Consider the following 23,006-nt stretch of genomic DNA (forward strand, 5'->3'; position numbering starts at 1 on the left):
CAGGCATTTAATCGCAGGGATTTATCGACCGCTGTTAAAATGTGTGCGACCAAACTGGCGGGGAGAGATGAGAAGACAAATGAATAGTTATGAAACACTTGTAAGACTGGGCAAGATCGAAAGCCACATGAGTTGTAAACATAAGAGCCCTAGGAGTTCAGAGGAGAGAGAGGGCTGGTTAGGAAAGAATTGGGAGACTATCACTGGAGTCTTTTTTTTTGAAGGTAAATCAGCTTCTGATTTTTTTTTTAAATTGGGGTCAAATACCCATAGCATGAAATTGACCATCTTAACCGTCTTTTTTTTTTTTTTAAAGATTTTTATTTATTTATTTGACAGAGAGAGAGGACATGAGCTGGTGGAGGGGCAAAGGGAGAGGGAGAAGCAGACTCCCCACTGTGCAAGGAGCCTGACGCGGGCCTCGATCCCAGGACCCTGAGTTCATGACCTGAGCCGGAGTTAGACGCCCAACCGACTGAGCCACCCAGGCGCCCCCGTCTTAATCATCTTTAAGCGTCCAGTTGAGCAGTGTTGAGTACAACCAACTTGAGTGTTGTGCAACCACTTCCAGAACTCTCCATCTTGCAAAACTGAATCTCTATACCCACTGAACAACAACTTGGAGTCTCTATTTTTAAATGAAGCAAGACTTAGGAAGGTCGAATGGAAAAGTGTGTGAACAGAGGTCGGGGCCCCGAGTAAAGCCAGACTGGACTGGAAGCTTCTGATGGGAGGAAGTAATAGAAGAGATCAGAAAAATGTGTCAGAAGCCGGACTGTGGACAGTCTTGGATATTAAGCTCAGGAATTTGGCCTTTATTTTCCAGGCATTAGGGAAGCCCTGAACAACTTTGAACAGGAGAGGAACACTTGGCCCGCTACGGAGTCTTTTGACTGGTTCCCCTGCCCCCCCACCCACCTTGCTTCCCATTGCTGCTTATTTTAATCAGGTCAACTTTCCCAAAGCATTCCTTTCGCTACCAAACACTGAGTATATACATAACGGCACATGCTTAATAAACATTCGCTCTTTGTTTAGGGAGACTGATGAATCATGCACTGACTTTGTGACGTAGACTAGCCAAGGAGAAGGAACAGGGAGAGAAATAACAGATGGACTGGGTTCTGTGTGATCATCACCTCTTCCAAGTCGGCTGACAGCATGTTTACTTTAAGGCTAGAAAGAGCCGGTGAGAAATTATACAGGGAAAACACGAGTACCCGATCTACCTTTCCTATTGCAAGATTGCGTGAAAACATACTTTTGTGTACCTTTCAGAAACCTCAGTGGAGTCATCCTGTGCCTTTTCTGCAGCTTGCATTTTTTTTTTTTTAAAGATTTTATTTATTTGACAGAGAGAGACACAGCGAGAGAGGGAACACAAGCAGGGAGAGTGGGAGAGGGAGAAGCAGGCTTCCCGCGGAGCAGGGAGCCCGATGCGGGGCTCAATCCCAGGACTCTGGAATCATGACCTGAGCCGAAGGCAGACGCTTAACGACTGAGCCACCCAGGTGCCCTGCAGCTTGCATTTTTAATGACATCTGGGTCTTTCCATATCAGTACACATGTCCTCATTATTGACTGTGATTTAGAATTGCATAGCATGGAGATAGTTTATTTAACTGGTTGGTTTTTTTCCATGGAAAATTGGGTTTCCAGTTTTTCCTCTCCAGTGAATATTGACAACGAACGTCCTTTCCCATGCCTCTTTTTTTTTTTTTTTTTTTTAAAGATTTTATTTATTTATTTGAGAGAGAATGAGAGAGAGCACATGAGAGGGGGGAGGGTCAGAGGGAGAAGCAGACTCCCTGCCGAGCAGGGAGCCCGATGCGGGACTCGATCCCGGGACTCCAGGATCATGACCTGAGCCGAAGGCAGTCGCTTAACCAACTGAGCCACCCAGGCGCCCCCCATGCCTCTTTATACATTTGGATATTTGGAGATCTTTGTTGTATATCTTCTGCATTCACTAGAGGAAGGAAATGGTTCTGAAGACTCCCCAAGAATTTCCCCAGGTCAGCCTCAACTGGCTGAGTTAGTGGATATCCAAGTGATGGGAATTCTTTCAGATTCTTTTTCTCTTTCCTGAAGTCAACCTTCCCTTTAAAGCTGGGGGCCCAAGGGCTGGTGCTTGCTCTTGTGACCGACGAGAAGCTCAAGGCTGGTTCCTCCATCCCCCCTCCCAGGGCAGGAAGAGCGGCCTCCACTATGGGACAGTGTGGTTGCTCTGGTTGCAGGTTAACATACGGGCTCCCAGAGAGCCCGCTTTGGCTGTTGGCTGGCGTTTCCTTCCAAGCAACAGTGCTCCCGCCGTATGACCACCTGCACGGACTTGGCCCTGATCTACGGCAGAAGTCACACCTGAGCATTCTGAGCTGTAGGCTCCAGTGAACTCTTTATAGATAACCAGAATTCTTTCCCGTATGACCTTGCCTCTTCCAAACGCCTCAGACCTCTCCCCAGGTGCACTTCATTAGACCACATGCTAATCAGTTTTTAATTACTGTCGACGCCACTTTCCGTGTGGGTTTTCCTTATACTATCAGAAAAGGGACGGGAGCCCCACTGACGGGGGTGAGAATGGCATAGTGGACAAGGAGGACTCAGCCTTGACCAAGACCAAGACCTCTGACCAAACTAGAACTGTTTTTGTTCCCCAACCTCTTGTGGTCCCAAGAACATAAACATTCTGAAGCCCCAGTGGCTATTCCATCCCGTTCTGTCTCTCCATGAGGGTTGACATAGGGTCACTTTTCAGAGAATTCACTGACTTTACACATTCTTTTTTGCACCAGCCAACCTTGATGCTTTTTACCACCAACAGACTACGTGGGTGGTCCCCAGGGGAAGGTATGTATCCTCCAGGAAACGCTCCATTAATCTGTGGGAAGAAAATGTTGGAATTTTAATTTATCCTTTTAAAATGTATTTTCTGTGTATGTTTTGTAATGTATGTAGTAGCATTTAAAACATATATATTGTTTTTGGGGGGATTTTTATTCCTTTTTTTTTAAGATTTTTTATTTATTTATTTTTGGGAGAGAGAGAGAGAGAGAGAAGAAAGCACGAGCTGGGGGAGGGACATAGGGAGAAGCAGGCTCCCCACTGAGCAAGGAGCCCGACTTGGGCCTCGATCCCAGGACCCCAGGATCATGATCTGAGCTGAAGGCAGATGCTTAACCGACTGAGCCACCCAGGCGCCCCTAGTTTCTATTTCTTGAGAATAAATGCATCACGTGGAATTGCAGAGTCAAGGGATACGTACATCTTGAATTTTTTTTTAATATTACTGATTTCCAGAAGGTTCTACCATCTTGTGATTCCTCCAGCAGAATATATGTGTCCATACCCTCACCCACAGAACACTGGGCGTTATTATTTATAGAAATTTTTGCAAATTAGAAAAGTGAAAAGTGGCATTTTCTTTTCTGTTTCTTTAATTAGTAGTGTGATTTATTTTTTCCCATTTAGGGTGTGTGTGTGTGTGAGAGAAATACCTATTCATGTCCTCTGCAGTCTTCAATTTCCTTACTAGAAACCTCTCCCACCCTACTCCAACCACCACCTTCAGTGAAAAATAGATTTTCTTTTCTTTCGTTTTTAATTTTTATTTTTAAGTAACTTCTACACCCAACGTGGGGCTCAAACTCACAGCCCTGAGATCCAGAGTCACATGCTCTACCGACTGAGCCAGCCAGGAGCCCCTGAAAAATGGATTTTTTTTTTAAAGATTTTATTTATTTATTTGAGAGACAGCGAGAGTGAGAGAGAGAGCGCAAGAGAGGGTAGGGTTAGAGGGAGAAGCAGACTCCCCGCTGAGCAGGGAGCCCGACGTGGGACTCGATCCCGGGACTCTGGGATCATGACCTGAGCCGAAGGCAGACGCTTAATGGCTGAGCCACCCAGGAGCCCTACAACTGTATATTTAACAGAAAAGCAGTAAGCACTAAAATTTGGTTAAAATACAAACAAGATTTGCACTCTGTCGTATTTACTTTGCATTTACTAGGCTAGCATATCAGACAAGTATCACCAGGTTCACAGAGCGATGCCAAGTGTATTGTAGAGTATCTGTAGAATGAACTAGAACACTTTAATGTGTTTATGGAACATTCTAAATCCTTTATTGTCATTTTAACCGTCTTCACAGCATCTTCACCAGGAATAGATTCCATCAAGAAACCACGTTCTTGGCTCATCCATAAGAAGCAGCCCCTGATCCGTTAAAGTTTTATGAGATTGCAGCCATTCGGTCCCATGTTCAGGCTCCACTTCTGCTTCTGGTTCTCTTGCTGTTTCCACCACATCTCCAGTGACTTCCTCCACTGAAGTCTGGAACCTCTCAAAGTCATCCATACGGTTGGAATCAACTTCTTCCAAACTCCCATTCATGTTGATTCCCACGAATCACAAATATTCCTAATGGCACCTAGAATGATGAATCCTTTCCAGAAGGTCTTCAATTTACTTTGTCCAGATCAATCAGATGAATCACTATCTATGGCAGCTACAGTCTTATGAAGTGTATTTCTTAAATAAAAAGACTTGAATGTTGAAATGACTCCTTGATCCATGGGCTGCAGAGTGGATGTTGTGTTAGCAGGACTGAACACGACATAAATCTCACTGTCCATCTCCATCGGAGCTCTTGGGTGACCAGGTGCATTGTCAACAAGCAGTAATATTTTGAAATCTTTTTTTTTCTGAGCAGGAGGTATGAACATTTGGCTTAAAATACTCAGTAAATCATGTTGTAAACAGATGTGTTGTCATCTAGGCTTTGTTCCATTTGTAGATCATGGGCAGAGTAGATTTAGCATAATTCTTAAGGGTCCTAGGATTCTCAGAATGGTCAATGAGCATTGGCTTCAACATAAAGTCACCAGCTGCATGAGCCCCTAGCAAGAGAGTCAGCCTGACCTTTGAAGGTTTGAAGCCAGGCGTTGATTTCTGTCTAGCTACAGAAGTTCTAGATGGTGTCTTCCTCCAATAGAAAGCTGTTTCATCAGCATTGAAGATCTGTTGTTGAGTGTAGCTTCCTTCATTAGTTATGTTAGCTCGATCTTCTGGAGAACTTGCTGCAGCTTCTACATCAACACTTGCTGCTTCCCTTGCCCTTTGATGGTATGAAGACGGCTTCCTTCCTCAGTCCTCCTGAACCAACCTCTGCTTGCTTCAGACTCTTCTGCAGCTTCCTCACCTCTCAGCCTTCACAGAATTGAAGGGAGTCAGGGCCTTGCTCTGGGTTAGGCTTTGGCTTAAGGGAATGTTGGAGCTGGTTTGACCTTCTCTCCAGACCACTAAACCTTTCTCCACATCAAAGCCTGCTTTGTTATCATTCATGTGTTCACTGGAGTGGCACTTTTCCTTTCCTTCAAGAACTTTTCCTTTGCATTCACAAGTTGGCTCACTGGGCCAAGAGGCCTCGCTTTCAGCCTGTCTCAGCTTCTGAGAGGTCTTCCTCACTAAGCTCAATCATTTCTAGCTTTTGATTTCAAGTGAGAGACATGGGACTCTTCCTTTCTCTTGAACATTCACAGGCCGCTGTAGGGTTATTACTTGGCCTAATTTTAATATTGTTGTGTGTTAGGGACTAGAAAGGCCCAAAGGGAGGGTGAGAGATGGAGGAATGGCCAGTCAGTAAGCAGTCAGAACATACAAACCGATATTAAGTTCACCATCTTATAGGGCGCAGTTTGTGGTTGTCCCCAAATAATCACAGTGGTAACATCAGAGATCACTGATTACACATCACCATAACAGATACCACAGAAATGAATCTTTAAAAAAATCTGTTATAGTGGTGCCAGGGTGACTCAGTTGGTTAAAGCGTCTGATTCTTGGTTTCGGCTCAGGTCATGATCTCAGGGTCGTGGGATTGAGCCCCGTGTAGGTCTCCATGCTCAGCACGGAGTCGGCTTGAGATTTCTTTCCTCCTGCCCCTCCTCCCCCCCCACACTCTCTCTCTCTAATAAAGAAATAAATCTTTTTAAAAAATCTGTTATAATTACCTGTCTAATTTTTCTGTGGTTATTGGGTCTGTTCTCTTTTACTTTTTCAATACATTTTAGTCATATAAAATTCCATGAATAAGGTGCCCTACCATTGGACATAATCCAACTGTTGTCCCCTGCCTAAATCCCTATTCTCAACCATGGGCCAGCCAACGTGTACTGCAGTGTGAGTTTGGAAGGGGATTTGGAGGTGACCGCCTCTTAGGGACTTGCTCAGTTGGAGAGCATTTTTTACTTCGCAAGGGACAAGCGTGAGGCTTTCCAGTGGAAGGAAACAGCCACCATCAGTCTGTCCTGGGGTCCAAACCCTACATAGAGCCTGGCTCATCTCCCTTCCCTCCCACCCCTGCCTTGCAGTTGGCTCTGAGCCTCCTGCTGAGTGGGTGCCCCTCCCTCCCTCCTAGGAACCCGGATGATGTGGCGCTGTGTGGCCTGATGCTGAGTCCCTGGAAGATTAAAAAGTACTGGTTTTCATTAATCTTGCAGTGATGCAACCCTGCATTTTATGGAATTGAAATGCTTGGACGCTATTTATGACATTATGGTAGAGTTCAGCGGTAGTCCAAAATTTACGAGGAAGTCATCCATTTCCTGCAGATTTTCAATTTTGTTGCATGGACTTGCATTAACATCTCTTATAATTTTTTCCATCTTTTCCATTTTTTGTGGCTACAGTAGCCATTCTGTTCCTAATAATAGCACTTGCATTTTCCCTTTTTCTGAATTGGCTTTGCCAGGTGTTGGCTTATTTGGTTTTTCAAAGAAAACTTACTTACCTTTCCACTAGCTTTTTATTTATTTTTCTCTTTCATCTGTATTAAATCCCTCTTGCTACTTTTGCTTGGTTTATATTATTGATTTCCTTAAATTGAATCACGTAGTTCACTAATTTCAATCTTCTTAAAAAACAAAAGAGTACAACTTACCTGAATATAGGTCCCATACAAAGTGTAATTTTTATTACCTTCTAGATAATTTGTAATTTTCTCTTTGATCTGGAGGTCATTTTGGAGGATGTTTCTTGGTTTCTAAGTAGAGTTTTTGGGTCATTTTACAAACTTAAAAAAAAAAGATTTTATTTATTTCAGCGGGAGAGAGCAAGCATGAATGGGGGGTGGGGGGGATGGAGAAGCAGACTCCCTGCTGAGCAGAGAGCCTGATGTGGGGCTGGATCCCAGGTCGCTGAGATCATGACCTGAGCCCAAGGCAGTCACTTAACTGACTGAGCCACCCAGGCACCCCTCATTTTATAAACTTATTGAAATCTATTTGATTATGATAAAAAATGTGCAAAATCTACTTGGGGAAATTTATTAGGGATTTCTCAGGGGCCGATCAATAATTGAATTTTGTAAATGTTTTATACCTAAGAAGTGAATGCTGACTTTAAGTTCCTTATATTATCCATATGCTGTGGCTTTACTTTTTGCCAACTTGATTTGTCAACATTCTGAAAAAATATTAAAGCCTTCCATTATGGGGCACCTGGGTGGCTCAGTCGGTTAAGCGACTGCCTTCAGCTCAGGTCATGATCCTGGAGTCCCGGGATCGAGTCCCGCATTGGGCTCCCTGCTCAGCGGGGAGTCTGCTTCTCCCTCTGACCCTCCCCCTCTCTCATTCTCTCTCTCTCATTCTCTCTCTCAAATAAATAAATAAAATCTTTAAAAAAAAATAAAGCCTTCCATTATTATTGTTTTGTTTTGTTTTTTAAATAAAGAACCTGGGGGCGCCTGGGTGGCTCAGTCAGTTAGGTGCTGCCTTCGGCTCAGGTCATGATCCCAGAGTCCTGGGATCAAGCCCCGCATCTGGCTCCCTGCTCTGCGGGAAGCCTGCTTCTCCCTCTCCCACTCCCCCTGCTTGTGTTCCCTCTCTTGCTGTGTCTCTCACTGTCAAATAAATAACTAAAAATCTCTAAAAAAATAAAGAAAGAACCTGTGGGGGGAGGCACTTGGGTGGCTCAGTCAGTTAAGCGTCTGCCTTTGGCTCAGGTCATGATCTCAGGGGTCCTGGGATTGAGACCCGTGGAGGACTCCCTGCTGGGCGAGAGCCTGGTTCTCTCTCTCCCTCTGCCCCTTACCTCCCCACTTTTGTTCTCTCTCTCAAATAAAGAAATAAAGTCTTATTTTATTTTTTAAAAGATCTTATTTATTTAACTGAGAGAGAGCAAGCACAAGCAGGGGGAATGGCAGGCAGAGGGAGAAGCAGGCTCCCCGCTGAGCAAGGAGCCGAATATAGGACTTGATCCCAGGACCCCGGGATCATGACCTGAGTGGAAGGCAGACGCTTAACTGACTGAGCCATCCAGGCACCCTAAATAAAATCAAGTAAAGAACTTGGATTTCTGAGAGTTTGTTGCAAGTATCTGGCTGCTATGATATTTGGTGCATCTCTTCTCACAGAGTGACTCTGGTACCCATCTAAAATATCCCCCATTGTTCAAGGTTTAATGCTTTTAGATGCTTGGATGTGTGTTGTCACTCTCTCGTGTGCCTTTGCTTGGTATATGGTAAGTGACTCATCCTTTTATTTTTAGCCACTTTGTCACTTCTAGATGCTAGATTTTGTTTTCTAACTCAGTTTTGGTACAGAAATTAGCCCATTCAATTTTTTTTTTTTGAAGTAACTGATACCTGATTTGATTCTTTTTATATCATTTCCATTGTATTTGTTACACTTTATGCTTTGTTTCCTGTTTTCCTTTTTTTTTTTTCCTTACTTTTGCAGGCTTCTAAGGTTCTCTTCATTTCCTCTTTTCTTCTTAGTTAATTGGGATTCTGCATTGTTCAGCGCTGCAGGTGGTGACCTTTCCCGTCCTGCAAACCCAGACGGAGTCCCCGGACTTGTCTATGTCAAGATGCTTCTCCGAGCTTTCCCTTGAACCCAGGGGAGACCTTTGCAATATTTTTATCCCCTCCCCGCACTTGAAATCTAGGATTTTGCAGCACACGTGAGCATCTTTTTATTTTAATTTATTTTTTAAGGTTTTATTTATTTATTTGAGAGAGAGAGAGCACTGAGGAGATGGGGGTGTGGGGTGGGGAGAGGGACAGAGGCAGAGGGAGAACAGGGAGCCTGGCGGGGCTCCCTCCCAGGACCCTGAGATCAATGGACTGAGCCACCCAGGCGCCCCCGTGTGTTTCTTTTTAAAAAAGTCACAGCTGGCTAGAATATGGTGAGCCCTTCTGATGCACTGACTCAAGTCTCAGATTATGTAAATTCTCCTTTATTATCCCCCATCTGTAACTATTTCTCCTTCTGGAACTCCCATTATTCACATGTTAGGTCTCCTGGATTTTCTTTCTTTCTTTCTTTTTTTTCCTTCAAGATTTCATTTCTTTATTTGACAGAGAGAGAGAACAAGTAGGGGGAGCAGCAGAGGGAGAGGGAGAAGCAGGCTCCCCACTGAGCCGGTAGCCCCATGCAGGGCTCGATCCCAGGACCCCAGGATCATGACCTGAGCCAAAGGCAGACGCTTAACCGACTGAGCCACCCAGGTGCCCCGGATTTTCTTTTTTTTTCTTTTTTTCCCCTTAGATGTATTTTTCAAGTTCCTTTTCCATCATGATTCCCATTTCCGAGCTAAATGCACTCTGGGTTCTGAGATATGTCTTCTACCTGATGTTCCAGATTACTAATTTGGCCACTCCTGAGAAAAAGAATTTTTTGTCTGGACCAGGACCTGAGCTTTCATTGTTGTTTTTGATGAAGTCTCCCATTAACCGCTCCTGTGGAGAGGGCTGCCCACTGTGCAGGTGGGACTTCCTTTCCCTGGGAGCCCTCTTGGGAGAGGGTTCCCCTTTCGGACTGGGTCTGCTCACCCTTGGTCTGGAGCAGTGAGCGGTGGGAGACCAGGCGGTTTCTGTTCTTCTGGGCCAGGGCGGAGAACTGGCAAACCATGGGCCCTCTCTTCAGCCCCGGTGAGAGGCCCGCAGGTCTCTCTGACACGGGGTGACCCTCCCCCAGCCGCAGGGAACAGGAGCAGCTCGCCCACCCTGAGCCAGCCGGCCTCCCAGGGCTCTGGACGAGTAGAGACAGCCGCTTGTGTGTGTTTGTGTGTGTGTGTGTGTGTGTGTGTGTGTGTGTCTGGACAGGTAGAGCCAGCCGCTTCCCAGGGAATTCTTAGTTGAGATCGTGTGTGTGTGTGTGCGCGCGCGCGCGGTTGGCCCCTTCCTTCCCTCCCCTTTGCCTGCCTCGCTCCCTTACCCCCCTCCCCCCGCTTCCTTCCTTCTTTTCTTGCCTTGCTCCTTGAAGAAACCACCAACATCTGATCTTTGCTCTAGGCTTCAGGGCTGTTGTACAGTTTGGCAGGTTGTTAACTATACAAGTGTGTGGCTCAGGGGGCGGAGTTGGTAGTCCGAGCTCCTCTCACCAGGCTGTGCTCTGGTGCGGGCGTATGTCTGCCTGGGGGAGGGGCTGCTTTCTGACAATTTGCACAGAGGCGTTCTTGCCAAGTGTCCCCAGGCCTATGCTGCCCACGGAGGGCACCTTTCCCTAACCTGAGCGAAGCTTTGAGGGGCATCCTTCCTTCCCGTGCTGCTGTCCAGTGCTCTTTCCAGGCACCACGGAGAACCTAGCTCTGTTCCCATTGGGAACCCTGAGGGGAGCCTGCAGCTTCAGGAGCCCCAGGCTCTGCAAGGCCCCCGAGGGTGTTGGGATGGAGAGAGCCAGGGAGGGGGAGCTTGCCCTCCAGCAACGGGGACCGAAATCCAGCCCCGGGCACCAGGAAATAAAAATGTTAGTTTGTTTTCATTTCCACCTAGACTTTTACTAATTTATTTACAAAGACATAGCCGGCCTGTGCAGTAAAACAAAAAGCAGAAAATAACTCCAATCCCACCACTCAGAAGTAACGACTATTGATGATTCTACAGAGCTTTCTACAGAACTCTAAGATTTGAAAGTATTTATGAATAGGGAATATATGTGCATGGTATAACATTCAAAAGGGACCAAAAAAGGTCTCCTTTCCCCTGCTCCCACCCAATTTCCCTTTTCAGACAAGCAGTTACCAGAAATATCCCATTTATTTACACGAAATTGGATGTGTAGACATATATATTTTTCCCCACAAATGGTCGCATTTCCTTTTTTTATTTTTTTTATTTTATTTTTATTTTTTATTTATTTATTTACTTATTTATTTATTTATTTTTAAAGATTTTATTTATTTATTTGAGAGAGAGAATGAGAGAGAGCATATGAGAGGGGTTAGGGTCAGAGGGAGAAGCAGACTCCCTGCCGAGCAGGGAGCCCGATGTGGGACTCCATCCCGGGACTCCAGGATCATGACCTGAGCTGAAGGCAGTCGCTTAACGAACTGAGCCACCCAGGCGCCCCTTTTTTTTTTTTTTTTAAAGATTTTATTTATTTACTTAACAGAGAGAGAGCACAAGCAGGGGGAGTGGCAGGCAGAGGGAGAGGGAGAAGCAGGCTCCCCGAGGAGCAGGGGGAGCCCACAGCAGGGGGGGCCTGATGTGGGACTCTATCCCAGGACCCTGAGATCATGACCTGAGCTGAAGTCAGATGCTTAACTGACTGAGCCACCCCTGCGCCCTTGGCTGTACACATTTTTTTAGCTTTACATTATATCAAAAGTGTTTAGGGGCACCTGGGTGGCTCAGTCGTTAAGCATCTGCCTTCAGTCAGGTCATGGTCCCAGGGTGCTGGGATCGAGCCCCGCATTGGGCTCCCTGCTCGGCGGGAAGCTGCTTCTCTCTCTCCCGCTCCCCCTGCTTGTGTTCCCTCTCTCGCTGTCTCTCTCTCTGTCAAATAAATAAATATCTTTTTTTAAAAAGTGCTTAATCACATCAAAACTATTCATAAACAACAATAAAATCCTTTAAAATTATAAATGTTCACTTTAGAAAGATGACCTTACTAATTAGTAATTACCTCTTTAAAAAAAAAAAATAAAAGCAAGCTCTACACCCAATGTGGGGCTTGAACTCAAGATACCCCAAGATCAAGAGTCCCATGCTCTACCAACCGAGCTAGCCAGACACCCCAGTAATTACCTTTTGGATATATATCTCTGTATATCTATTGCTCTCTATATATACACTTTTATGTGTGTGTAGACACACACATATTTATTTGTGTGTGTATGTTTAACTAAAATGAGATTGTACCATTCCTAACCTGCTTTCTAAAATTTAATATATCATAAACACTCTTCCTTGTTACTAAATATGATTGCATCCCTGGATTTTTCGAATTGTGTTATTATAAATAATACTGTGATAATGTCTGTATATATAATTATAATTTTAATTTTTAAAGTATTTCCTTAGGTCACAGGGTTTGGGTATTTTATAAGCTCTTAATACAGATTGCGACTTGCAGTCTGGAGAGGCTGGTCCAGTGCCTGACTTCTCAGGAAAAGGATGGGAGGCAGCTTGTCCCCGCCCCAGCATCAGCGGCTGCTTTTTTCTCACAGTTTCTATGGAAGACATTAGGAGCTATTGACAGATTTTCAGTAGACAGATAACATAACCAGACTTGCATTTCGACTCTGGCTTCAGGGCCTGATAGCTCGGCCAGTCCCATTTGGCCCCTAGGAGGCATTCGAGAGAGCAGGTTTCTAATCTGTTGCTATAGAGTCCCGCGGCGGGCTCCTTGCTCAGCGGGGAGTCCGATTCTCCCTCTCCCTCTGCCCCGCTGTGTCCCCTCTCTCGCTGTGTCTCTCTCTGTCGAATAAATAAATAAAATCTTTAAAAAAAATAACCTGTTGCTATAGAGACAGCAATGCAGGCCTTCCTCCAGCGGGCGGAGAGGATACTCCCTGGACAACACATACCAGGGTCCCTTTTGTGTTGGGACTTCAACTTCTGAGAGTCCCTCTGCATTAGGCCTGCGTATTCCGTAGATCTCAGAACACCAGCAGCTCATCCTTCCTGAGCCCTGACTGCGTGCCAGGCCCTTCACTGGGCGCCCACCAGGCTTCATCTCCTCTCAGGTTGGTACCATGGCTATGCTCCATTTGGCGCACGAGAAAATTGAGTCAGAGAAAGTTTAAACACCTGGTCCGCGGCTACGTGGCTGGTAAATCTGGCCTCATACCAGTATGCGAAGCCTGTGCCTTGACCACTGAGCTTGCCTGCCTCAGGCCACTTCCCTGGGCTGTTAGCTGGACCACGGGAGTAGCTTCCAAGCCAGACCCCTCAGACTGCTTTTGTCTGTAGCGCAATTTTAAGACATCAGTTTTTTGAGTGTTAAAAGAAAACAAAAACAAAACCAAGAAACCCCCCACACAAGACTTCCAGATTTCCCTTCCTATTTCCTGCTTCCCTCAAAGGACTGGGAGCTGAGACATTTGATTGTAAGCTCCTTGGGGGCAGGGCCCACATCATAATAGTCTCAGTAGGAAATGCTGGGCATCGTGGTCGGACTTCGGGAGCCCAGTCAATTTAACGCCTAGTGAGGTTAAATAGAGAAGCCTCCCCTGGATTCAAATCTGATACAGAGGCCACAGTGTGAATCAAAGGAATCATGGTTGAACTCATTCAGTATACAGACCGTTCGTGCGTGCGCGCGCGCGGGCGTGTGTGTGTGTGTGTGTGTGTGGTGAGCCAGCTTTGGAAACAACATAAAAATACAGCATCGTGGCACCTGTGGAGTGATTTCAGAGCACTTGTAGGAGCATTTATAATCATAGCAGGCTCTGTGCTAGGTGTCGGACATACACTGTGCCATTATGGAGCCCGTTTTTCCGCCCTTGAGAACCTGGCAGGGAAGCTGTTATTGTCCTGGGGTTGGTTTGGTTTGGGCTGCTGTGGGGTGTCTTTCCCCGGAGGAAGAAGCGGACGTTGGGACAAGCCACTGGCCTGCACGGCCGCGGAGCCGCAGAGCTCTGGAAGGAAGGCCTCCCGCGCACACCGGGCTCTCCTTTGGTTCAGGCTGCTCAGCCGGCTCAAGGCCGGGCCCCAGATTCCCGGCCTTTGCTTCTCCCTGTGGGTTCCTTGGCCCAGAAGACTCGTGCAGGCTTCAGAGGAAGTGCAGGGAGTTGATTCTCATGTACCGAGAGCAGAGCACGTAGAGGCGGCGGAACCAGAGCAGCTGGCTTCGGTGGCAGGACATGGCTCTCTAGGAGAAGCAGACAGGGCCGGTCACCGAGCCGTTTCGCTCCTTCTTTCCTCCCTGAACTTCCGCCTCCCGCGAGCACAGATGCCGCAGCCTCCTCGCGCGTCTCCCTGTGACGCCAGAACCTCTGCGGATGGGCCTCCCATCCCTGCCTCCCCTGGCCCATCTCCGACCCCCAGCCCGGTGACAGAATCATGGGACGCTAACGCCGACCCCGACACGCGGTCAGTCTCGGGGCACTACGTCGATTTAGCCCGCACAGCTGGCGCCTGAAGCCAGAGCCGCGCGAACGGCCCTGAGCCCATGTTCCCAATCCCTTCGCTTCGCTCCGTCGCGCAGATCTGCGTCCCGCTTTTCTATGGCTTTGCGGCAGAATGCCCGACACGACACATAACTGTAAATACTCGGCAGCGCAAAACGTGCGGGGCCGGTTTATGGGACGCGAGCTACGAGCTACAATACTGCGCTCAAGGCGCTCTGAATTAGGTAAGCTGGGAGGAAGAGGAAGAGGAGGAGAAGAAAAAAGAAGACCTAGAGACCCGTTCACACCAAAGAGTACACATGGGTGTGGGGTTCCCCTTGCCAAGATGTTTATTGTCTTGTTATCCAGACCTAGCGCAGTTCAGTTTTTAAACCATCGATCGGAGCGACTGATGTAACTGGATGTAACATCTATAAATGGTTCCTGCCGGACTTTCTCTAAGTACCAAAAGTAAACTGCGTCTCTGAGCTATTATCATTGAAGACCTTTATGTAAAGATCTCATTTTATTTTATTTTAAGATTTTATTCATTTATTTGTCAGAGAGAGCGAGCACACAAGCAGGGGGAGCGGCGGAGGGAGACGGAGAAGCAGGCTCCATGCTGAGCAAGGCAGCTTGACGCGGGACTCGATCCCAGGACCCCGGGATCACCACACAAGCCAAAGGCAGACGCCCAATCCACCGAGCCACCCAGGCGTCCCCAAAATGTTTACTGTAGAAAAACATTGAGAGAAGGGATGCACTTTGTAGTCCAGACACACTTGACTTGTCTATTTATAACAGCTACCAAGTCACATGAGTTTCCCACATCATCCTGCTCCAACTGGCCTCATTTTTACGTCCCCTAACGTTTCAATGGCTTTTCAGCACCCATTCAATAAAATAGGCACTTACCGTCAATTTGGTTTTTTACAAACTGTTTTTCTATTACTTTCCCAAGGGAATACAAAATATCAAAATGGTTTCTATCCCTTCCCCCCTCTTTGGAGCATTTCCACTACATTTTCTTCAAAGATATGATTTTGCGGGTTATCCAGTACTGTATCATTCATCTGCTGAATATTAGTTCCTTTTTTGACTATCAAAAATTATACTAATGAACATTCTTGCTCATAAATCTCTGAACACAGGATCAGGATGCCTGGGTGGCTCAGTCGGTTAAGGGTTTGCCTTCGGCTCAGTCATGATCTCAGTGTCCTGGGATCGAGTCCCGCATTGGGCTCCCTGCTCAGTGGGGATGGGGAGTCTGTTTCCTCCCTCTCCCTCTGTCCCTCCCCCCACTCGTGCTCTCTCTCTCAAATAAAAATAAATAAAATCCTTAAAAAAATAAAAAAATGAAAATGACAACAAAAGGTTAAAAATAAAGGTATTAAAAAGCCCCATATTGGCTGTGGAGCCGACTTAAAAAAAATAGCAAAGGTATTTTAAAAAGATGAGCCGGGGTGCCTGGGTGGCTCAGTCGTTCAGCGTGTGCCTTCGGCTCAGGTCATGATCCCAGGGTCCTGAGACCGAGCCCCACGTCAGGCTCCCTGCTCAGTGGGAAGCCTGCTTCTCTCTCTCCCACCCCCTCTGCTTGTGTTCCCTCTCTCGCTGTGTCTCTCTCTGTCAAGTAAATAAATAAAATCTTAAAAAAAAAAAAAAAAAGATGAGCCAAGCAGATCCAAGTCCAAAGAAAGCTCTTACAGCAATGTTAAGATTAAAATAGAATTTAAGACAAAACCATTAATAATGAGAGACATAGGATAATAAAAGGAATAGTCTACTAAGAAGATATAACAACCTTGATCTTTTGTGCACCCAACACAAATAAAGCAAACACAAAGAAATGGACAAATGCAAACTCACGGTAGGAGACCTCAACATACTTGCATCATAAAGTAATAGATCAAAAAGTTTAAAAAGTAGTTAGAATACACAAGTTGTGACTGAAATATGTACTAAGCTCAATCTGCTGGCTATATCTAGAATCTGAAATGCAACCCATAGAGTACACACATTCTTTTTAGATAAACATGTTAACATTTACAAAAACCGATTATAAAGTAGGTCATTCCCTAAGGAATTCTCAATAAGTTTTTAAAAACCAGTATTCCACAAGCCACATGTAATGACCGGAAAGCAATCCAATTCTAAATCAACAATAAAAAGGCTATAGGATGACTCTTGTTCTGGTAGCTACGTTCTATAAAGTTACTGCAAACACCTGAATTAGTCAATACTACATCATTGTTCCTAGGGGAAATAAAGGTTTTGGTTCCTGAGAGCCTCTGGTCACAACATTTTCATCAACCGATCAGTACATAACCTTGTTTTATGTGTGTTTCTGTTTAAAGACACCTTATTTAATATTATGTTATCAGTTCATTCACCGAATTCACAGCCACCAGGGCTATAACTCATGCATGACTGAAGCTTATCTAACACACATGCTTTCTCTGTAAGCGGTATCACAGCTTTCGTGCCCTTAGAATCACTAGACAGCACTTGAATGGCATACTTAGAGGACATTTTAAACAGTAAAATCACAACAAAAAGCACAGAAATGAGAACAATGTGGCACCAAGACCATGGTCATGGAGTTGCCAGATGACTCTGGATTGGGAGGCACCATACTGTGGAGAGGATACTTGTTTGCAGTATGAGAGCTGAAACAAGAAGGCAGAGGGTCACCTTGTTCAACCGCAGTTGGGGACCTGGGTGTGTGCATTGGTGGTAACTTAAAACTTTTCACTGCCCTGCAAATACAATGTCCACAAGTGACTGCAAAAGCACCGTATTAATTTTGGGGTTACAAGTAAATTTTAGCACGTAGGCGCATTTGCAAATATGGAACCTGTGGATAATGAGGATTGACCCTATATATGCACACATACGCATTTGTAAACTCTAAAATACACCCTTAAAAGCCTCATGTATTAAAGAGGAACTCACAATGGAAACTATAGATTACTTCTAACTGAGTGACAGAAGTATGTATCAGAACTCATCAGATGCAGCTAAAGGAATACTTCAAGGGAAATTAATAGTATTAAAGTGTATTTTTTAAAAATGATTGAAAACGGAAAAAAAGCTGACCTTGTCAGTCCAAGAAATTAAAAAAAAAAATAATGGTGTAAAACCTGAATAAAGTAAGAGGACAAAAATAAAGAACAGAAATTAACGAACTATCAAATAAAACAAAGGAGAATTCATGTTTCTGGTCAGTGTTGCATTCTCAGCATCTAGCAAAGTGCCTCTTAGTGGGTATACATGTTTACTGCAGACAGTTCAGAAAATAAAGCTAAGCAAAATAGTAATAATAATAATAATAATTATCCTGAGTTCTCTTAGTTTTACTCATTGCTACTCTTCTCTCCCTGGTAGACTTAAGTCAACTGGGGGTCACACCTGGAGACAGATTGGAGCAATTCTCCTTAATTGCCTGCTCCCTAACTCCATAGTTTTCGGAATCTCCTGCCCTACTGACAGCTAAGAGTTTTCACTATGAGGGCTTCACTGGGCCTGACATTTCTTCAATAGGCAAATGAGCCTCTGGTGGTCTTTTTGGCTCTTTATAGAGGTTCCTGGCAGGTCTGAGTTCCTCTATGTACATCCATGCAGGGGAATGCAGGCACCAATTACAATTCTAATGCATAATGACATAGAAGAAAATGGTCATAATGTTGTTAGAACAGGTTTTAAATGGTAGGCACTGTGGGATCCCATTAAAAATATATATATATTAACCATGATTATCTCTGAGTGGTGGCATTCGGGGTAGTTTTTATTGATTATCTTTATTTTCTTCTTGATGCTTTTACATAAAGTATTTCTAGATGTTCTACAATGAGCATATATTTTTACATTTAAAAAAGCACGTGTTATGTTTATAATCAGAAAAAAGGGAGAAAGTCCTTGATAATCTATGACTGCCAAGGTCTAGCTGGATAGTCCTAACACTCAGATGCTGAGCCACTGTGGAAGGTCTTCGCTTAGGGGTCAGGAGGAACCAGGGACACAGATGGGAGGGAGGGTGTCTGGGATTTCACAGTCCTCACTCACCTTGGCCCGCGCCACTTCTTTGCTGGTGAGCACGAAGAGGACATCCCGGGTATGAAGCAGAGAAAAGGGCAGGTCCAGAAGGGAGATGTACTTGCGCAACACATTCACTGACTGAAGCGTGAGCACAGAACACCCTGGTTGGGAGGAGCGGAGACGGGAGGAGTGAAGAGTCTTGTTGCTTCCAGGCAGATTTTCCCTGAGCACCCTACCCCTCCCTCAGGGCTCAGGGCAGGGCAAGACCATGGCCACGGAGTTGCCAGATGACTCAGTAGCACCAAAGGTGCTCTTTGCCCATCATGCTCACAGATAGGAAGAGTGAAAGGACCCCAGAACACCTGGCCGGCTGCCCTCTATGCGAGCCCTAGCAAGACAAGGTTGGTTGCTAGAGGTTGGAAACTGGCTACTTCAAGGGCAAGGGAAAGGTGATGAAGACCAGAAATTTCTGGATTGGGAGGCAAGAGACCTAGTTCCTGCTCTGACGCTCGAGACCTGACAGACTTCAGCTCTCTGAGACTCAGTTTTCTCATCTGTAAAGTGGTGTTGATGGTGTGGGAGCCTGTCTCACAGAGTTGGTACCAGCCCACTCAGGAAGAGTACACTCCACTGTGTTTTCATTTGCTTCACCTTCATATCACTCCTGAGGGATGTCTGTTATTCCCATTGACAGACCAGAAACTGGCCTAGAGAGGTTAAGCATCAGTGTCACACAGTAAATGGCCAAGGGGGGGTCAAACACCTTTCTAACTCAAGCAGGTTAACCCATCAAGCACCCATCAGCTGTTTATAGCCTGGTTAAGTAATGAGGGGCTGGGGTGTGAGTTTAGATGGACAGACTGAAAGAACACTGGAGGTGAAAAAGACTCACCTAGGGAGAAAGCCAGACAGATGAGTGGGCAAGGCCTGGTGTCATGGTTAATTTCATGTGTCAACTTGACTGTGTCACAGGGTACCCAGATGTTTGGCTGATTATTTCTGGGTGTGCCTGGGAGGGTATTTTTGGATGCGACTAGCATTTAAATCAGTGAACTCAGGAAAGTAGATTGCCCTCCCCAGTATGGGTGGGCATGGTCCAATCAATTGAGGGCCTGAATAGAAGACTAGGTGGAAGAAGGGAGAATTTGTTCTTTTCTGCTTGACTCTTGAGCTGAGACGCTGGTCATCTCCTGTCCTTGGACTGGGATTTACACCACTGGCTCTCCTGCTTCTCAGGCCTTTGGACCCAGACTGACTTACACCACTAGCTTTCCTGGGTCCCCACTTTGCAGATGGCAGATTGTGGGACTTCTCATCTTCTGTACTTGTATGAGCCAAGTTTATAAGTCTCTTTTAAATATGTATCTCCTATTGGTTCTGTGTTCCTAACACATCTGGCCTCCCCTCACACCCAGAGGCTGCCTGGCTGACAGGGCACTTCCCAATGGATACAACCTGGTATTAGGGCCTGAGGACCCACAAGGACAGACACAGTGAGCTGAGTCAGGAAGAGTGTGGCCCAGCCTTCCCAGCCCCACCTAGGGAGGCTTGACCTAGGGCAGTTCTCCATATATTTACAAATTTCACCCAATAAGTTTCTTAGAGGGATAGTAATTTGCAGACTTTTGCAAAACAGACAACTTACCTTTAGGTAATTTCCCTTCTGAGTGCAGGGTCCTGGAGGAGGAAAGGACAGGAGTGAGAGGGAGCAAGAATTCCTTTGCAGATAACAGGAAGAGCCTTCAGAGTATAGGGGTCAAGGGCAGGCCTCTCCAAGATGGGCCACAATGGCATGTAGATTACCTTGAGTTAAAAGCAATCAAAACCCAGCAAGTTCAGGAAAACCACTTTACACCCCCCTGCCCCCGGCCACCTAAACTTACATTGGAAAGGGGGCCTGTACCAGGAAGAGAACTAGTCATAGAGATTCCTTTTTACCGAAGAAACTTATCTGCATAACAGGGCCACCTTTGTTTTCCAAACATCTCTCACCTTCCTGCTAATGGTACTCCTCTCCTTGTACGCCAGACTCCCGTCCCGCTCCTGAGCTCAGGATGCCATATAAGCCTCATGTTGCCTGACAATCTTTGGAATTTCATGTTTCTATGGGTTAATGTTTGTATGGATTTTGTAGGACAAAATTAAATTTGATTTTCTGCTGTTAATCTCTCCTGGAAATTTAATTCTTAGTCTAGCTAGAAGAACCTTGGACAGAGGAAAATTTCTTCCTCCCCAACAGTAGTAAGGACTGCCACACCCTATGATCCCTCTGTAGGTTTCTAGGTAGTTTCTTTTGCATCAATCACCATATAGGTTTCTGGGATTCCATACCTCTGGCTATAGCTGAAGGGACAAGTGTGGGCACCTTCCCCAAGGTCAGCCAATCTGGGGGATAACCAATAGTTATGAAGTAGCTGGTCCAAGCTTTGCCCATTAGAGATGAAGGTAACTATGATGGACTCTTCAGAGTTTCTCTCTTTTGAAATTGTAATATGAGTGTGACAGGAGACTATTTTATTTTTTATTTATTTATTTCATTTTTATTTATTTTTTTAAAGATTTTATTTATTTATTTGACAGAGAGAGACACAGCGAGAGAGGGAACACAAGCAGGGGGAGTGGGGGAGGGAGAGGCAGGCTTCCCGAGGAGCCGGGAGCCTGATGCGGGGCCCGATCCCAGGACTCTGGGATCATGACCTGAGCTGAAGGCAGACACTTAACGACTGAGCCACCCAGGCACCCCTAGGAGACTATTTTAAAATATTAATTGATATTTCTTCCCTGATAGTTCTTTCTTTTTGACCTCCCCTGCTCCCACCTTCTCACAGTGAAGGCCATTCTGTACTCCCTGCCTTAAAGGAAGGTGAGGCCAATCCAACAAAGAACTCTAAATCTCTTGCCTGCTTTTGTTTGGAAGCGCAGAGATGGGGAAAGATGGGATAAGTGGTCCAACCCCACCACCAACACACAGACAACATATTCATATGAAATGGATTCCAGTTCTACTTCCGCCATTGTTCAGCCCAGCAGTACTGGGAAAACCACTTCACTTCCTCAGTTAAATGAGGTGGTCGGACTTAATGATAGGTGAGATCATTTCCAACTTTATATATTTCACTGCTCTAGTCTGAGAATGTTGGGCATGTTTAGAAGAAAGTCAGAAAGCAAGTCCTTTACTTCAGGTTGCCCCTTCCCTTCCCCTAGGCCAGGTCCACCACTCCTTCACTCATGGCGCCCAGAAGAAGTGCTTCTCTAGAGGGCGGGAAACATGGTATATATTTGTATGATCCTGAGTAAGTCCCTCAGTATATTTGAGGAGCATTTTTTTTGTGTTTTTTACCAGAAAATACAGATGCCTATCGGTAAAATAGGGTGGCTATGAAGAACAAAAGTTATCCTATTACATATGTATATCTTCCTTCTCCAAAGAAAGTTTGATATAGTGTACAAAATGTACAATGGAAGATAACAAAAGAAATTAGAATAAAAGGAGGAAAGGGATGCCTGGGTGGCTCAGTTGGTTAAGTGTCTGCCTTCGGCTCAGGTCATGATCCCAGGGTCCTTGGGTCAAGTCCTGTGTTGGGCTCCATGCTCAGCAGGGAGCCTGCTTCTCCTGCCTGCCGTTCCCCCTGCTTGTGCTCTCTCTCTCTCTCTTTCTCTCTCTGACAAATACATAAATAAAATCTTTTTTAAAAAGGAGGAAAAAGAAGATGAAGCCAAGAGGCACACTGATTCACCAGAACTCAGTCCTTCAAATCTCCCACATGTGCTACATGGGGTTGCGAATTTGGCCCAAAAGCTCTCTGTGGCCAAAGCAAAGAGAGAAATAAAATGTTACCCCATTTTTCCATGTGGAAGAAGCCCTCAGGAGTTGAGGAGACAAAACAGTAATATTAAGACGACTGAGGAGGGATTTCTCACATGGAGGGCCTGGTGACATGTAGTGAGCAATGTGGCCAACACTGGCTCCCTGTACCTCAGTGGTCAGTTCCACGAGGCTCAGACAGTGAGGGGGGAAGTGCTTTAGAAACCCCCACCCTGAGCAAACGAACAGACCCTCTCCCCCCTCCAACACGCAGAGGGTCCTACCTCACGGCCGCATACAGAGCAACGTGATTGCAGTGACCACTGACTCCCCCTGCATCAAAAGTCACCACCTGAAGAGAAACAGGGTGGTCACTCATGACTGAATGCTTTCTCTGCCTCAATTTCAAAGTAGCCGTCCCCGTTCCCCTGGCCAGAAACGTTTCCAATTCTGCGTACACCTGAACTCACTTCTGAGTGTATCAGTGGGATATAACCATTGAGTTGGCCAGGTGTGTGGAGACTGTTTGTGTGGGTTTTACTGTTTACTCTTGTTCGGGGCCCCGTGAAGCACAGTGGAATTCCGCCATGATAGAAACCTGGGTTTAGGGTATCTTTGTTTCCTATCCGCCTGGCCATTTATTAGCACACTTCATTTTCCTGGCTGGCTGTGGTGTGAACTCTGTTCTTGTAGATGCTGCCTGATTTATTTGGCCTCTTTTCCTTGTGCTGTACTGAGGGCACAAAGACTTTGAGAGGCAATGTCCACCATGCCCTGGGGTTAAAATCACAGAAGTCTATTTACTCACGGACTGCCTCTGTATTATCTACTT

At 45.7% G+C, this 23,006-nt stretch overlaps 1 protein-coding gene across 1 annotated transcript in view; it reads right to left on the minus strand.

The window, feature by feature from the left end:
* Positions 1-13,969: 13,969 nt before the first annotated feature.
* Positions 13,970-23,006, minus strand: part of PIGL (phosphatidylinositol glycan anchor biosynthesis class L) — a 77,649-nt gene continuing 68,612 nt past the window's right edge. Inside the window, exons 4-7 of the mRNA XM_021694742.1 lie at positions 22,459-22,526; positions 20,015-20,046; positions 18,397-18,530; positions 13,970-14,096 (exon numbers count right to left, since the gene is read on the minus strand). Coding sequence (XP_021550417.1) covers positions 13,998-14,096; positions 18,397-18,530; positions 20,015-20,046; positions 22,459-22,526 — 333 coding nt within the window. The 3' untranslated portion in view covers positions 13,970-13,997. The remainder of the gene's footprint in view (positions 14,097-18,396; positions 18,531-20,014; positions 20,047-22,458; positions 22,527-23,006) is intronic.

The sequence above is a fragment of the Neomonachus schauinslandi genome, chromosome 15 (assembly GCF_002201575.2).
Source record: "Neomonachus schauinslandi chromosome 15, ASM220157v2, whole genome shotgun sequence".
Taxonomy (NCBI): domain Eukaryota; kingdom Metazoa; phylum Chordata; class Mammalia; order Carnivora; family Phocidae; genus Neomonachus; species Neomonachus schauinslandi.